Source organism: Balaenoptera musculus, chromosome 16, assembly GCF_009873245.2.
Source record: "Balaenoptera musculus isolate JJ_BM4_2016_0621 chromosome 16, mBalMus1.pri.v3, whole genome shotgun sequence".
Classification (NCBI taxonomy): Eukaryota; Metazoa; Chordata; class Mammalia; order Artiodactyla; family Balaenopteridae; genus Balaenoptera; species Balaenoptera musculus.
The window spans coordinates 42,389,837-42,408,250 of NC_045800.1; the positions used below are offsets into that span (position 1 = coordinate 42,389,837).

General features: G+C 35.7%; 1 protein-coding gene across 17 annotated transcripts in view; it reads right to left on the reverse strand.

The window, feature by feature from the left end:
• PCDH15 (protocadherin related 15) overlaps positions 1–18,414 on the reverse strand; it is a 747,310-nt gene that overhangs the window by 405,429 nt on the left and 323,467 nt on the right. For all 17 annotated transcript variants that reach the window (XM_036828599.1, XM_036828600.1, XM_036828598.1 and 14 more), the window contains one exon: positions 1,989–2,159. In XM_036828599.1, the coding sequence (XP_036684494.1) occupies positions 1,989–2,159 (171 nt within the window). The remainder of the gene's footprint in view (positions 1–1,988; positions 2,160–18,414) is intronic.

Consider the following 18,414-nt stretch of genomic DNA (forward strand, 5'->3'; position numbering starts at 1 on the left):
ATGTTAAAGAATGGGTTGATATGTTTCAAAATGATGACGAAGCATTCCAGTTTGATCATTCTGGAATTTATAGCATACCATTTAATTTAAGATACATGATTTTAAAAGAATACATTTTTTACTTATTAGCTATAAGGTTAAGTTACTTAAACTCTGTACCCCAGAGATCTCATCTATAAAAAACCATAATAGTGGTAATAACCCACAAGGACTTAAGTTAGTATTTTTGTAGAATTTAGCACAGTTCATGACAAACTGAACAATCTATATAACCATTAGTCATTATTGTCATTTACCCCAAATCTGGAGCATGACTTTGTCTCTAGCATGAAACTGTATAGGAATGAGAGAGATGCTTAGTCTGTAATCTGGAGCAGAGAGGAAGGGATACTCAAAGATCCTTTATAAAGTCAATACACTTTGCTTCTCAAGCAGTAACCTCTGTCTTTATTTACTTCTCTCAGTACACCAAGTACTGTTAAACATTCATCATACTGGTTCATTGATTTTAGTCTTATTATATCAGTATTCCCCTTCTCTTGGGATCTCACTGGTACACCCGCTACACAAATTAACTCAAAAATAAATTAATACTAAAAATATTTTTTGTCATGATTTCAATTAAGCCTTTCAAAGAAAAGTTCAATGTTCACATCATTCAGGCTTCTCACTGATATTCAACAAAAATAATATCATGACATATAACTTTAGGTAACCTATGAATGTTTGTCTAGACAATCTCTACATTAGCTTTTTTGCCTGCAAAATTACTCCATTTAGCTGAAAATTTATATTATTTTCTTCACTCAATGCACATCATAACATTTATTCTTTTTTTTTCCAGCTTATTTTTTTCATGCAAGCCAACTAGACCAGTAAACATTTATGCCAACAGACACAAAAGTGATTTTCAACCATTTAAGAGCTACTGTTAGTAAAGCTAGCAGGTAAAATATTGGATAAAGTAATTGGTAAAATATAGGATAAGAATTCTTTGAAGTGACTGGAATGCAGTGTACACTTAGGAGAAGGGATTTCTGTTCTATCCTTTTAAAAAATTTCATATGCAGAGAGGACCCCCAAACCACAGATCTCAAATGTTTGAGAAAAAAATTCAAATACCTTGCAACAAATTCTGACATCATCAGCCATGTTACTAACCCAGAAGGCTGAATCCTTTCCAGAGGAACAGCAAAGACATTAATCAAATAGTTCACTCCTAGGAATTTGACTGCTCTAAAAGAGAATTCATTTTTTTCATTTTTTTTTTTACTTTTAAGGGAGAAATTGATATTTTAGCCTAAGCAGGATATCTGTTAGCCTTATAAGTTTTATTCTTAGGTATGTATATTTATCATCCAGGCAGGCCTAAGGTATGAATTCCAGGCTGACAGCAAGTTAAGATTTATCAGAATTGTAAAAAACAAATGCAGAATTGAGTGTAGAAAATATGTACTCATGCCTTAACTTTTTGTTTCTTTAAAATACATCTTTAACTAATAAATATTGAATATTTGAATTCAGGATTCATTAGCTCCCACCTCCAAACAGCCAAGCATAATCTCCAATAATATTTCAGGACTCTAAGAGACAAGAGAGTATACTGTAGAGTGGTGTGTCCTCTGACTTAGGGTTGCATGTTTACATGTGAATTTAAGGAAATGCTGGAGTCATTTCTTGGGGTTTCCCAGTATATGTTGGCAACTGAAATTTGTTATGCTTTACACACCAAAAAAAAAAAAAAAATAATCGAAGTCAAATGGGTTGTTGCTTCATGACATACTTTCAACTTTGTAAATGATGTAATTATGCATTATGACCAAAAATTTACCCATACTGTCTCAAAATGGTTTTGGACATAAATATTTTTCAATACCAATCTAGTGAAGTTTGCTATTTTCACTGAATACATGTTCAAAACACTTGAACAGGATCCCACTGGGGTTAGAGAGGTGGAAGTGAAGAAGAAAAGATGGGAGTATGCTTACCGGAGTTCTCAACTCAGGTATGGCAGCTTGATAGGTGAGTGGGCGACAGTCATGAGTGTTTGGCACAAGGACACAAGGAAGAAACACTGGACCCAGGTCATCTCCATCTAGAACATCCACTGTGAGGGTGGTGGTAGTGGTTCGCCGTTCATTCAGGTTTTGTGCACGGTCCTGTGAGAGAAGAAAAAAGAAAAAGAACACGAGATGGATACAATGATCCCTCTAGCTTGACTAAACTGTAGACAGGTTTCTTCCAGAGTGTAGGCATCTGACCTCACTTTTCTCAGAGCATTTACTTTAGAAAACTTCCAATTGTAAATACTTTCTCCACAGCTTTGAGATGTCAACCTTCTCCCAGCTCAAACTTTTGCCAGTTTTATAACCCAGGACTCTTTCTCCAGGACCTAGGAATCATCTCATTGAAATGTAATAATTAATCAAGGAAGATAGAGCTTCTATCTCCCAGTGCCTGTGGGGGGGTAGGAGCCTAACTTCCATAGAAGGCTTTCTCCAAGTTGTGAAACTATCTCCCATCATGAAGATACAGGAATGTTTACTTTTCTTTGAGAAGGCCAGTAAACAAACAAAGATGACTCTTGATTCCTTCACTCCTTCCCCTACCCCAGCATTTTTTTTTGTTTTTGATAATGCTTCAACAAATTTAAGTTTATGAGATAAATATTGGTTATTTGGAGGAAAAAAAAGAAAGAAAGAAAAAAAAATGAAGGGGTAAATAAAAGAAAGAAAACCCACCAGATCTGCTATACTCTTATTGGAGAAATGCTTTTGTTTGTCTCACATAAGATTGCCTATTACAAAGTATTTTGAGAGCCTTCCTTGTCTCCATGTAGCCTGCTGACATCACTAAAATAACCTGTTTCCAAGTTTCTAAATGAGAATTGTTTTATTTCTTCATACTTTGGGACTCTAAAAAGCTACAATTTCTGAGAAGAATGTCCTTGTAACAGTAAAGGGAATTATGTTTCCACTTTTTCTCTTATCCACTAGCTACAATATTGCCAAGAGAGCACAGCTTTTTATTTTTTCCTCTTTTTTTGTTTTGTTTTTTTCTATTTTTACTGGCTGTAAAGAAGTGTTCTAAGGCAAGATCTCAGAAACCAGAAATCTCTATTGATGGAATTTTGCAAGTGCAACCTTTCTGTAATGCAATAACTATGTGACTCTGAAACAAAGTAGGACCCTGTAGGGCCCTCCCAGGTACAAATCCTTTCTGTGTTCCCCATTTATTGTTTGTAGGTTTCATCCAGCCTCCTTGACCTTCACTTAGTTCCAAAGGGCAGATTCAAACAGTTGTTAACCAGGAAAGTGAGGGAATGCAGAAACAAAGGAGGAGCAATCAAGAAACAATCCTGTGAGCAGAAGCAAGAAGAACTACAATCCTGCAGCCTGTGGGAAAAAACCACATTCACAGAAAGATAGACAAGATGAAAAGGCAGAGGGGTATGTACCAGATGAAGAAACAAGATAAAACCCCAGAAAAACAACTAAATGAAGTGGAGATAGGCAACCTCCCAGAAAAAGAATTCAGAATAATGATAGTGAAGATGATCCAGGACCTCGGAAAAAGAATGGAGGGAAAAATGGAGAAGATGCAAGAAATGTTTCAAAAAGACCTAAAAGAATTAAAGAACAAACAGAGATGAAAAAATACAATAACTGAAATGAAAACCACGCCAGAAGGAATCAATAGCAGAATAACTGAGGGAGAATAACAGATAAGTGACCTGGAAGACTGAATGGTGGAATTCACTGCTGTGGAACAGAATAAAGAAAAAAGAATGAAAAGAAATGAAGACAGCCTAAGAGACCTCTGGGACAACATTAAACACAACAACATTCACATTATAGGGGTCCCAGAAGGAGAAGAGAGAGAGAAAGGACCCTAAAATATATTTGAAGAGATTATAGTCGAAAACTTCCCTAACATGGGAAAGGAAATAGCCACCCAAGTCCAGGAAGCGCAGAGAGTCCCATACAGAATAAACCCAAGGAGAAACACGCTGAGACACATAGTAATCAAAGTGGCAAAAATTAAAGACAAGGAAAAATTACTGAAAGCAGCAAGGGAAAAACGACAAATAACATACAAGGGAACTCCCAGAAGGTTAACAGCTGATTTCTCAGCAGAAACTCTACAAGCCAGTAGGGAGTGGCATGATACACTTAAAGTGATGAAAGGGAAGAACCTACAATGAAGATTACTCTACCCGGCAAGGATCTCATTCAGATTCGATGGAGAAATCAAAAGCTTTAGAGACAAGCAAAAGCTAAGAGAATTCGGCACCACCAAACCAGCTCTACAACAAATGCTAAAGGAACTTCTCTAAGTGGGAAACACAAGACAAGAAAAGGACCTACAAAAACAAACCCAAAACAATTAAGAAAATTGTGATAGGAACATACATATCTATAATTACCTTAAACGTGAATGGGTTAAATGCTCCAACCAAAAGACACAGGCTTGCTGAATGCATACAAACACAAGACCCATATATATGCTGTCTACAAGAGACCCACTTCAGACCTAGGGACACATACAGACTGAAAGTGAGGGGATGGAAAAAGATATTCCATGCAAATGGAAATCAAAAGAAAGCTGGAGTAGCAATACTCACATCACATAAAAGAGATTTTAAGATAAAGAATGTTACAAGAGACAAGGAAGGATACTAGGTAATAATCAAGGGATCAATCCAAGAAGAAGATATAACAATTATAAATATATATGCACCCAACAAAGGAGCACCTCAATACATAAGGCAATTGCTAACAGCTGTAAAAGAGGAAATAGACAGTAACACAATAATAGTGGGGGACTTTAACACCTCACTTATACCAATGGACAGATCATCCAAAATGAAAATAAATAAGGAAATAGAAGCTTTAAATGACACAATAGACCAGATAGATTTAGTTGATATTTATAGGACATTCCATCTAATAACAGCAGATTACACTTTCTTCTCAAGTGCGCATGGAACATTCTCCAGGATAGATCACATCTTGGGTCACAAATCAAGCCTCAGTAAATTTAAGGAAACTGAAATCATATCAAGCATCTTTTCTGACCACGATGCTATGAGATTAGAAATGAATTACAGGGAAAAAAACGTAAAAAACACAAACACATGGAGGCTAAACAATACGTTACTAAATAACTAAGAGGTCACTGACGAAATCAAAGAGGAAATAAAAAAAAACCTAGAGAAAAATGACAATGAAAACACGATGATCCAAAACCTACTGGATGCAGCAAAAGCAGTTCTAAGAGGGAAGTGTATAGCTATACAAGCCTATCTCAAGAAACAAGAAAAATCTCAAATAAACAACCTAACCTTACAACTAAAGCAATCAGCGAAAAGAAGAACAAACAAAACCCAAAGTTAGCAGAAGGAAAGAAATCATAAAGATCAGAGCAGAAATAAATGAAATAGAAACAAAGAAACCAATAGCAAAGATCAATAAAACTAAAAGCTGGTTCTTTGAGAAGATAAACAAAATTGATAAACCATTAGCCAGACTCATCAAAAAAAAGAGGGAGAGGACTCAAATCAATAAAATTAGAAATGAAAAAGGAGAACTTACAACAGACACCGCAGAAATACAAAGCATGCTAAGAGACGAGTACAAGCAACTCTATGCCAATAAAATGGACAACCTGGAAGAAATGGACAAATTCATAGAAAGGTATAACCTTCTAAGACTGAACCAGGAAGAAATAGAAAATATGAACAGACCAATCACAAGTAATGAAATTGAAACTGTGATTAAAAATCTTCCAACAAACAAAAGTCCAGGACCAGATGGCTTCACAGGTGAATTCTATCAAACATTTCGAGAAGAGCTAACACCCATCCTTCTCAAACTCTTCCAAAAACTGCAGAGGAAGGAACACTCCCAAACTCATTCTATGAGGCCACCATAACACTGATACCAAACCCAGACAAAGATACTACAAAAAAAGAAAACTACAGACCAATATCACTGATGAATATAGATTCAAAAATCCTCAACAAAATACTAGCAAACAGAATCCAACAACATATTAAAAGGATCATACACCATGATCAAGTGCGATTTATCCCAGGGATGCAAGGATTCTTCAATATATGCAAATCAGTCAATGTGATATACCATATTAACAAATTGAAGAATAAAAACCATATGATCATCTCAATAGATGCAGAAAAAGCTTTTGACAAAATTCAACACCCATTTATGATAAAAACTCTCCAGAAAGTGGGCATAGAGGGAACATACCTTAATATAATAAAGGCCATATACGACAAACCCACAGCAAACATCATTCTCAATGGTGAAAAACTGAAAGCATTTCCTCTAAGATCAGGAACAAGACAAGGATGTCCACTCTCACCACTATTATTCAACATAGGTTTGGAAGCCCTAGCCTCAGCAATCAGAGAACAAAAAGAAATAAAAGGAATACAAATTGGAAAACAAGAAGTAAAACTGTCACTGTTTGCAGATGACATGATACTATACATAGAGAATCCTAAAGATGCCACCAGAAAACTAGTAGAGCTAATCAATGAATTTGGTAAAGTCGCAAGATACAAAATTGATGCACCGAAATCTCTTGCATTCCTATACACTAATGATGAAAAATCTGAAAGAGAAATTTAGGAAACACTCCCATTTACCATTGCAAGAAAAAGAATAAAATACCTAGGAATAAACCTACCTAGGGAGACAAAAGACCTGTATGCAGAAAACTATAAGACACTGATGAAAGAAATTAAAGATGATACCAACAGATGTAGAGATATACCATGTTCTTGGATTGGAAGAATCAATATTGTGAAAATAACTATACTACCCAAAGCAATCTACAGATTCAATGCAATCCCTATCAAATTACCAATGGCATTTTTTACGGAACTAGAACAAAAAATCTTAAAATTTGTATGGAGACACAAAAGACCCTGAATAGCCAAAGCAGTCTTAAGGGAAAAAAATGGAGCTGGAGGAATCAGACTCCCTTGACTTCAGACTATACTACAAAGCTATAGTAATCAAGACAACATGGGACTGGCACAAAAACAGAAACATAGATCCATGGAACAAGATAGAAAGCCCAGAGGTAAACCCACGCACCTATGGTCAACTAATCTATGACAAAGGATGCAAGGACATACAATGGAGAATAGACAGTGTCTTCAATAAGTGGTGCTGGGAAAACTGGACAGCTACATGTAAAAGAATGAAATTAGAACACTCCTTAACACCATACACAAAAATAAACTCAAAATGGATTCAAGACCTAAATGTAAGGCCAGGCACTATAAAACTCTCAGAGGAAACATAGGAAGAACACTCTTTGACATAAATCACAGCAAGATCTTTTTTGATTCACCTCCTAGAGTAATGGAAATAAAAACAAAAATAAACAAATGGGACCTAATGAAACTTAAAAGCTTTTGCACAGCAAAGGAAACCATAAGCAAGACGAAAAGACCACCCTCAGAATGGGAGAAAATATTTGCAAGCAAATCAATGGACAAAGGATTAATCTCCAAAATATATAAACAGCTCATTCAGCTCAATATGAAAAAAACAAACAACCCAATCCAAAAATGGACAGAAGACCTAAATAGACATTTCTCCAAAGAAGACATACAGGTGGGCAAGAATCACATGAAAAACTGCTCAACATCACTAATTATTAGAGAAATGCAAATCAAAACTACAATGAGGTATCATCTCACACCAGTTAGAATGGGCTTCATCATAAAATCTACAAACAGCAAATGCTGGTGAGGGTGTGGAGAAAAGGGAACCCTCTTGCACTGTTGGTGGGAATGTAAATTGATACAGCCACTATGGAGAACAGTATGGAGGTTCCTTAAAAAACTAAAAATAGAATTACCATATGATCCAGCAATCCCACTACTGGGCGTATACCTAGAGAAAACCACAATTCAAAAGGACACATGCACCCCAACATTCATTGCAGCACTATTTGCAATAGCCAGGTCATGGAAGCAACCTAAATGCCCATCAACAGACGAATGGATAAAGAAGATGTGGTACATATATACAATGGAATATTACTCAGCCATAAAAAGGAATGAAATTGGGTCATTTGTTGAGACGTGGATAGATCTAGAGACTGTCATACAGAGTGAAGTAAGTCAGAAAGAGAAAAACAAATATCGTATATTAACACATGTATGTGGAATCTAGAAAAATGGTACAGATGAACTGGTTTGCAGGGCAGAAGTTGAGACACAGATGTAGAGAACAAACGTATGGACACCAAAGGGGGAAAGCCACAGGGGGGTGGGGATGGTGGTGTGATGAATGGGGCAATTGGGATTGACATGTATACATTGATGTGTATAAAACTGATGACAAATAAGGACCTCCTGTATAAGAAAATAAATAAAATAAAATTCAAAAATTAAAAAAAGAAAAAATAAGTCAGTAAAAACTGGCTTGATGAATAAATAAAAAAATAGAAAAAAAGAAACAATCCTGCGGTGATAAAGCAGGACCCTGGTTCCTCCTCAAGGAATATATGTAAACATATCTTTGAGTTCTTCTACAGGAACTAAGGCCCCCACCCAGGTGGAGGATGGTAACTTCAGGGTGAGTTTAAGATTCCTGAAACACTGCCCCGTTACCTCACCACCAACCAATCAGAAGGAAGTCTGCACACACTGGAAGATAACAAAGACTCTGACCGTCCCCTCCCCAAATGATTAATTAAGTGATTAACTTCCCCTTTCCCCCTTTAAAAACTTTCATGGTCAAGCAGAACCTTTAGATTTGGTTCTTGGACACGAGTCCACCTTCTCCAGGTTGCCAGCCTCCTGAATAAAGCAACCTTTCCTTTTCAACCAACAATTGCCTCTTGAGTATTAGCTTTCAAGTGGCGAGCAGCAGAACCTGAGTTTGGGAACAACTCTAGTATTCTTTGATGTTTAGATCCATTATAAGACAGACTGTGGTCAAAACATGGGAAAAAAGTTTAAATTTCCAAAGTGTGGGGATTCACTAGACCCTCAGAGTTCACATACAAATTATTTTAAATTAAAGACATTAGAGATTGAACATACACAGAAATAAGCCTTTTCAGAGTTTCCCTTATCTTACTAAAAGCAGAAACTTTCGCAAGTGAAGCTGCCATGAATCTCTTCCCTGGGAGAGTTTTATAGCCATGAGAAAAGGAGAAAAAAAAAAACGAAGAAGAAAAACACTAGCATCTACATAAACACACATTACCACAAACTTTCTTTGTCTCCTGTTTACTCTCCCTAGAAACCCGCTCCTTGTCCCCAAAAAAGTATTTTCTCCCTCCTCGCGCATGTATATAAACCCTCATCTTTAGCTGCTCAGGGAGCAACTTCTTTTGTTTGCTCTCATACGCACATACTTTATTTTTTCTAAAATACTTAATGAAATATTTTATTCTTTCTCCTGTTAAACTGTTTTTGGGGTTTTTGTTTTGTTTTGTTTTGTTTAGTTTTTGGTCAGTTTAATTTGAAAGTCACCAATTAGTAAATCTAAGAGGGCAGAGAAAAACATTTTTCCTTCTCAAGAAGGGAATAAACATAATCAAGATTACACTGATAATTATGATTGGTTAAATTTTATTTTATTTTATTCTATTCTAGTCTATTTTACTTCATTGTTTATTTATTTATTTTTGGCCTCAGTGCACAGCTTGTGGGATCTTAGTTCCCTGACCAGGGATTGATCCCGGGCTCTGGGCAGTGAGAGCACAGAGTCCTAACCCCTGGACTGCCAGGGAATTCCCCTGATTGGTTAAATTTATGGGGTATAAAGATTTTTTTTTAAAGTCCTTCTTTAATTGTTCTAAATTTTCCATGTCTGTTTATTATATCTAGTACAGTTGAAAGTATAGTAGGAGTAGCAAATGACACATGAGACAATTTTGGTGGTCCACAAATAAATTTTTAAAATTATACTTTAAATGTATGAATTGAGTATATATAGAAGACACTTAATTTAACATAAATTTTTTAGAAAACACAACTGGTTCATCAAGCCTACTATTTTAAGATTATGGTTGTGTAGAGGAGCAGAATTTACCACCCCCAAATATGTCTCTTTGGCACAGGATTATTTCAGGCTGATTATTTTTAAGAAACTACAGACACAGAAGAAGCTTTGAAAACTGCGTAAAAGCTACCCTTTTGTATGAGTCATTTACATGTACTAGGGAAATCTCCATTTGTAAAGGTTTCTCTCTGGCTATACCAGGAAGAGGGAGATGAACTTATCTCTAGAAACTTATCATGCAGATGGCAACAATTTAAATCTTCATATCAACTTTACCCTTGTTTAAGGAGCTCTTCCAGGTAACCTCCCATAACTGACCTTCTACCCTCAACATCTTCTTTTGTGTTTAGTTGAAGATAATAATTAAGGTGAGGGCTTCTGCCATTTTGGAGGAAAGTCACCCTATTTTCCTGAGTCTCTCCCATGTATACAGAAGGTATATATGTGATGTAACTTTTGTTTGTGTTTCTTCTGTTAATCTGTTTTATATCAATGTGATTATTAGATCAGCCAAAGAATCTAGAAGGGTAGAAGGGAAAAATTTCCCACCCCTACAATTGCTTAGGATGTACTTTTTTAAAAAGACTGCATCAATCTGAAGTTTAAGAAAAATATTGAATGAATACCATTTTATGTGATATTGGATGTGTCACTGGCAGAATGACGATTTCCTCAGTTCTTGCCCTTCTCAAGAGAAACAATTCAGTCTAGAGGCATAGAGCAGTTTTAAGTAGCAAGAGTTTTATTAAGCAGAGCGAAAGTACACTCCCGAGAAAGGATAAGAGTGGGCTGTCTGGAAACCAGAAGTAGTCTCGCAATGGGGTAGGGTTGGGATTTTTAGAGTGGTGGTCCCTCCTTGTGTCCTGCATCATTTGACTGACAAGTTGATTGACAGCTTTAAGTTATATAACTTTTCTCCTAGTGTGCAGGTGCTTACCCATAAGCGCCCAAGCAAAACCCACGGGGGTGGGGGGAGGCAAAAACCGCAATACTAATTTATTACAAATATGGCACAGTGAACCCTGGATTACCTTGAGTCACCTTTTAGGTCTTGGTGCACCTGTGCCAACCTGTGCTGGCAGGTTTATCTTGCTTGGTCCTGATATGGCTGGAAACTTAGCGGTGGTCCTTGACTAGAAGAGGGAAGATCTCTGGGCATGCTCTGATTACCAGCATCCACATGGGGAGGGAAAGATGACCCCATCCAGGATGGGATGGGGCCCACTCAAGTCTGACTACCTACCTAACAGATGTGGCAAAAAAGTTTGTAATATCCCAGAAGCAGTGTTTCTATACTTGCATGTCACTCAACCTTACCTCTCATTTGTCACAACCAAGTCACTGTAATAGACAAAGTAGAATGTTTTCTATCCTAAGTCTTTCAGTTTGTCAGCAACAAATCTATCACTATTCTCTGCTTCTTTGGGTTATTGTTGCCACTCCATAAAATGGATACAATTGCATTAGAGAGGGTGCATATTTACCAAAATACACAATATAGGCTTTTGTCTTATACTGGGAAAAGAAACTGCTTACAAAGTGTTGATCTATAAAATGTGAATTTTTAAGTGGAAACAAAAAAAAAAAGAAAAAGATCAGATAACCTACTGTGGAGGGGAAAAAATAATTTTCCTCTACCCTTTTAGGTTCTTAGATAAAACCCCTCAGTAGTAAAAGACAGATTAACAGGAGTAAAACAAACAGTTTAATAACATGTATACTTCCTGTATACAGGGGAGATAACCAGGAAAACTGAGTAACTCCCCAAAATGGCCCAAGTCACCACCTTGAATACCATCTTCAGCTAAAGACAAAACATGTTGGGAGGGGAAAGCCAAATTTTCAGTCAAAGCACAGTAAACAAAAGGTATGTTTGTTATGCAGATTTAAATCTAAGCCTTCTCCATTGATAAGAGTTTCTAGAGATTTAGTCATCCTTGTCTTCCTGGTACAGGCGGAAAGACACCCTTATAATTGGAGATTTCCCTTGTAAATGTAAATTGCTTCTACTGGTTTTCAGAGCTTCTTTTCTGTCTGCTGGGTTTTTTTGTTTGTTTGTTTTGGTTTTTTGTTTTTTATTACTTAGCCTAAAATAATTCTTATGCTTGCTGAAATAAAATTCATAATTTATGGCAAGATGAGAAAATTCCCTCCCCTTTAGCGTGTATTGCACATCTGCATTATTCAGACCTCCTTAGGAAAAAATATTCCTTCTAATCCCATCAATGGTCACAACTCCTTAGGAGATAACCTTCCTTCTTAATCTTGTAAGGAGTCATGATGACCCATGACCCACTACTCTTTGTACTCTTTGTACCTATAGATCTAGGTTGTAAACTGTGTAAAACTGTGTAAAATATGTCATTTAATGTATAGCCCTCTGTCTCAAAAACCTATATAACTGTGCTTTGACCTCTAATGGGCAGAACAGTTCTGCAAGGTCTCTGAGAGGTTGTTCCTGAGTTATAATCCTCAGTTTGGCTCAAATAAAATTTTCCATAACTTTCTTAGATCGACTGATTAATTTTTTTGTCAGCATGCTAAAGAGGCATATTTTAGAGTGACACATTCTGCTCCCCTTCACTACTAGGAGCAGAGATATAGTAACAAAAACTACCAACATGGTTTATGTGTACATGGAGATTCCCCAGAATTTGCCACCAATAAATATAACATGTTATAATGAAAGATGAAAATAGGCCTCATGCACATTCCTAACCTGCAAGCCTCTGGAAGGTGTTGTTAATCCATGATGCTCTTTTTCCAGTTCAGAACCAAATTTGATCTTAAAATATTGTCTAAAACAAAGCCCCTGACAATTAATAAAAACCGAAAAGAAAGGAATATTTTGCTCTTTCTAGTATAATGCTGCTGCTCACAACTCTTCTGAATAAAGGAAATAACATTTTAAATTGGGAGTGGTATAAATAAAACGTAATTATTTACATAAATATTTTATATGATTTCATTAAATTTACATTAGCATTCATTGCTATGTGAAAATCCAGTACATATTAAAAACTAATTCCCAAAATCCTTCCTTCTCCTCTTCTATTTTCCTTCCTCATTTCTTTTCTATCATTTTAAAAATAAGGTAACACTTTAAAATTTTAGACATTTAAAAATAAGATATTAATTTAGGAAGCTGTGACTGTAACTGGCAAGCAAGAATGTATCTCTTTCAAAGTTAACCAAGTTTGACTGTTTCATTTGTATTTTCTCAATGTGCATTATTATTTCACATATCATTTATATATTTGCTAACATTAAACATTTAATTATATGAAACCTTTATTTAGCTTCTATACCCATTGTGAGTATAGTTATGCAAGTAATTGCAGGTAATACAAAGAATAATCCAGTATAAAAACTGACATGCAGGAATTTAAAAGCATAGAGATAACTACAACATAGACTCAAAAGAGCCACAAGGAATATTCATCAGAGTGTGAGATTTGACCTAGCTGGAACATTCTCTCAATGCCTCATAAGGAAGTGGTATTGACCTTGTCACTGGATCACTGAATACTTAGCATCTTTATTCAAAGCCTCCAATCACCTGGTCTCATAACATCACAATACAATATTATAACATGATATCTGACATATCAAAGACACGCATTTTTTAAAATTATTTAATAAATAAGTAGAAAATTTCATCAATATATTGTAAGGAAGAATTACTTTTTTGTTTATTTGTTTCAGAAAAAGAGATCTGTGCCTAGTAGAATTTCAAAGAAAGTTAGTTTTATAAGTAGCTCAGAGACAACTAACTCATTGTCACAATCCACTCTTTTTACAAAGCACATTTTTATAAAACTGCAAATATTTCAACTATGAAAATGTTAGAGAAATAAAACACCTCTAACCATCAACTGATAAGTAAGACTTCAATTCCTTCATCTCAATGGAAAGGCTTTCTTGCTATAAAATAGTTTAATTGCGTATTATTCTCTGATCAAACTAGAGATAAATGCTAATTTTTAATTCATTCAGTATCTGCTCTATATTTAGAACTGTATTAAGTCAAATATTGGTTATGTGGAGCGGAGCCAGGAAAAATCTGGACTCTAACAAATACTGTGAAATTATATGAAACCTGGTTCTAAAATGAGTATGAGACAAAAATGCTGATGTTCAGATTTATTTTTGAGGCAATGTCATAGGAGCCTTGGAATAAAGAGACTTCTAACACTTACATGCTTAGTATTCAAGTAGTTTGTAGTTACAAAATGGCTAAAGGCACCTACCAGACTCACTCATAGATACATATATTAAATACTCTTTCATTACCTTATCTGGTATTTGCAGTAGAGAAAGAAAAAAAAAAAAAAAAAGGTAACATAATTAGAGTTGCCTTGAGTCTTTTGACTCTAAGTCAGTTACCTAAGACCTTGGAGGTATCTGTCTTGCTTCTGTTCACCAATGAAAGATGGACTATCACAAACTGAAATTTTAAAACTTACCCTAGTAACTTGATGCTGTTAGATTTCTTTATTCAAAAAAGAAAAAAACAGCAACAAGTTTGCCTGGGTCTAAATCACTTTAGAAGTGTGTTCTTTTTTTTCTTTTCTTTTTTTTTTCTTGAAAGTGTCTTTTTTGCTTAACTGATTTTCCTTAGTTTTTATGCATACTAGTAAACAGAATAGTATCGTTTTGCTTACTTATAAAATTTTCAAGCAATATCTTCATTACTTGAAAATTTTATAAATAGTTCTTAAACCATCAACAACCATCCTCCTATTTCAGTCTTACTCTCCAGAATATGCCCAAGAAACTGGCAAAACTAAAAACAATGGTTGTAATATTAGCACTTATTCCACATATCAGTAGGAGGTAGATATGAGGAAAGGTCAGGATAGGGGTTATTCTGAAAAGTGGTTTATATAGTTTGAAATATGAAAGTATAGAAAGTAATTTTTATATCCAAACCTATATAACTGCAATGTTTTGAAGAAGAGCAGAATATGCCACCCCAAAATATGCTACATTGGCATATTGAGTATTTTACATTAAAGTTTCTTAAGGAACAGCCAGTGCAAGGAGGACATTTTGATCATCCTTTGTCCCCCTGAAAGCAGGACATAGATCTTCCATGTGAAAAGAACCCTCCCTGTGCCAGGAGAATAGAGGGCATCATTAACACCAGAAATAGGGAACTTAGGGCCAAGAGGCTGTGTGAAAGTACCACTGTACTTTCTAATTTGATACCCTGAGCCCAAACCTCTTTGCCTTGCAAATTCTTCACAAATTTGTAGTTTCCTTGTCAAAAAGACAGCCTGCTTTGGTCACTTTTCTCAGTCTCATATTTTTTTATGGAGCTCCTACACATACATTATTAAATTTGTTTTTCTCTTGTTAATCTGTGTTATGTTAATTTAATTTTTAGGCCAGCCAAATAAGTGTAAAAAATTCAAGAAACTTCAGTTAAATAGAGTCAGGAGACCAAAAGGGGGAGCTCTCACACCTTGCAAGGACAGCATAGCTCAACAGGAAGAAGAATGCCTCCTCTTCCATCCTTACAACAGCTCAGTTAATGAAAAGCCATGGTCTCTGTTTACTATAGCTCTCCCAACTTCTTATCTCCCCCTCTCTCTCCTTCCCTTGTTTTGTAGGGACTTGCACATGGCTCACCGTGGTTGTAGACCCCAAATTGTAATTCCCTTCTTATCCCAAATAAACCCATTTTTGCTGGAGAAATAACTGGCAGTCTATTTATTTTAGGTCAACAGAAACTGGAAGGAAGAAGGAAAATGTTTTTCATCCCTACAGTTTACACACTTTTTTTGCATATTCGAGTCCATTAAGAGAAAAGAGAGAGCTGAGAAAGATATAGTATCATATATTTTTTAAATACAGTATCTTGTTATGAAAGATAGTTATGTCCCTTCTCTAGATTTTTGGTGTTTGTGAAAATATGGAATAGCACTGCTAATTGATAGAATAATTCAAAAAGTATTCTTGCTATGAGTCTTAATGAAATGTAAATCTTTTCTTTCTGACAATTATTTAAGGGCTCTTGAGTAGTCAAGAGCCCTTAGGATTTCCCTCAGGATAACCGTAATACAGAAAGAGTTGGCTTGAAGATATCGATGTATAGAGATGGGTTTGATTTTTTTATGATTTAGGGTAACATCAAAATTGGAGTTTGTGGTGACAGAATGTATCAGAAGTTTCAACAAAAGGAAACCCCTGACTTTTGCACTTCTCTGAACTTCCTTTCCTAGATTTTTTTCTCCTTTTTTCTGGAATTTCATTGCCTTATTGGCTATTCATATTTTTTAAAAAATGGTGTGGGTAATACTGTTGCAAAAATTCTAAAGGAAATAAGTGACAAGTTTTCTAATGTGGGTCACCCAAAACTCTTCCAATTTATTTAAGAATCATAACATGTTCACATGGATAAAAAATCATAACATGCTCACAACTACATGAAATTTGAATGATTCCTTTTGCAAATCAATCAAATCTTTGTACTCTAAGCAAAGCCAGGCCAAATCTGAGTAATGTTCAGTAATTTATCATCAGACCTCTAGCTTCTTAGAAACCATCTACTTTAAAGTCCAAATTGATTGCTCATATTTCAGCTCTTCTTATGACTCCAAGATAATAAGTAGGTTTTTAATTGACATAGTTTACATTGAACATTGGTTTACGTACCATCAATAAAATAACTACAAAGAACAATATAAAATAATAATTAAAAGATATTTTAATATATGGGTATCATTATTCTATATAAATATAAGAATATAAATTGTATAGATATTGATACACATGAGGCAGTAAATGTTTAACAGCCAACTGAGACAAGAAGTCCCGCCTGAGGCATGCATGAGATAGATGGGTTCCAGGCAAGACATTTACAACTAGCCTCCTGTTTATACTTTGAGATAGAAATAACAACAGGAACAGGATGAACAGCTGGACTTTGTCTCCTGTGGACACTGTAAGATAACAGTAATGGCAGGGGAGGGAGGGGCTAAGCCTTCCCGGGGTAAAAGATAAGGAGGTCACAAATTCCTTATTCTTGGGGTCAGGGAGACCTCCCAAATTACACTTGCACAGAAAGTTTCCTCAGGAGAGGGGGTGCCAGACCACAGTAAGTTTTGCTAACTTCCCAGAACCCCTCACACTGAAATCCATCTTGACTAAAGCAGGCGAAGGCACATGGGGAGGGCCCTGAGACAAATCAGATAGGGGTAAAAGCAAGACGACTGGTCAGAGGAAAACAAAGACCTGGAAGCCTGCCCCCTTATAAATGATTTAAACTTCCCAAAGATGTGACTCTTACTGAGCCTGCCCATGTGTCTATCCACAATATTCCTCTCTTAATAAACACTTTACCTGCTTCACTATTTTCCGTCTCTTTACTGAAATTCCTTTCCAAAGGGAACAAAAGCCAGGGCAGTGCTGCAGCCAGGGTTGAATCCCTGGTCGGGGAACTGAGATCCCGTGTCAAGCTGCCGCAGCCATGGCCATACCACAGGACCCCCAAGAACATGACTTGGAGCATTTGTCACTTTCCATACTGTAAATATCTCCCACCATGGCCACAAATGAGGTCACTGTACTTGGAGTTGGAAAGAGATGCCCAAAATTGGCCCTCAAAGCAGGCATGAGCCATCCTCTCAGCACCAACAAGCCACTGTCTTAAGTAAGTTATATATCTAAAATGTAGAGGAAATAGGCATTTTTCTTTATAACTTGTGGGAATGTGACGTGCTGCAACAATTTGGAAGATAATATGGCATTACCTACTAAGATGAAAAGTATATGTATATATATGTATGTATATACATATACACATGAATATATACAATTTTTCTCATAGTAACTTTATCTTTTAATTATCTATTCATGAACAAGTAAGTACTGGTACTTAAGAGGTTGATGTAATATTGTAATGATATCAGAATATATTCCAAGCATTAGTTTAAGTACATTTTTGTTTGCTAACTTGCTAATCCTCACAAGAACCCTATGTGGTATATTTCATTAATATCCCCATTTTACTACTTAGAAAACTGACATACAGAGTATACCAAAAGTCACACACTAGGAAATGGCAGAACTAGGATTTGAATTTGGGCAATGTGGTTCTAGAATTCATGCTTTTACCACTATACTATACTCCCTGCCTCTCAGGAGAATCATGAGATTAGCTATCAGTTCTGTGCCAAAAACCAAAAAAAACTTAAGTATAGTTGAATAAATTGTGATATACCCTAATTTTGGTATATTATATAACTTTTAAAAGGATATAATCTGAAAACTTTTAAAAACACTAAAAATCTTATAACTTCCTATATTTAGCATTCACATTTTGTATTGCATAATTTACATTTATATAAAAATT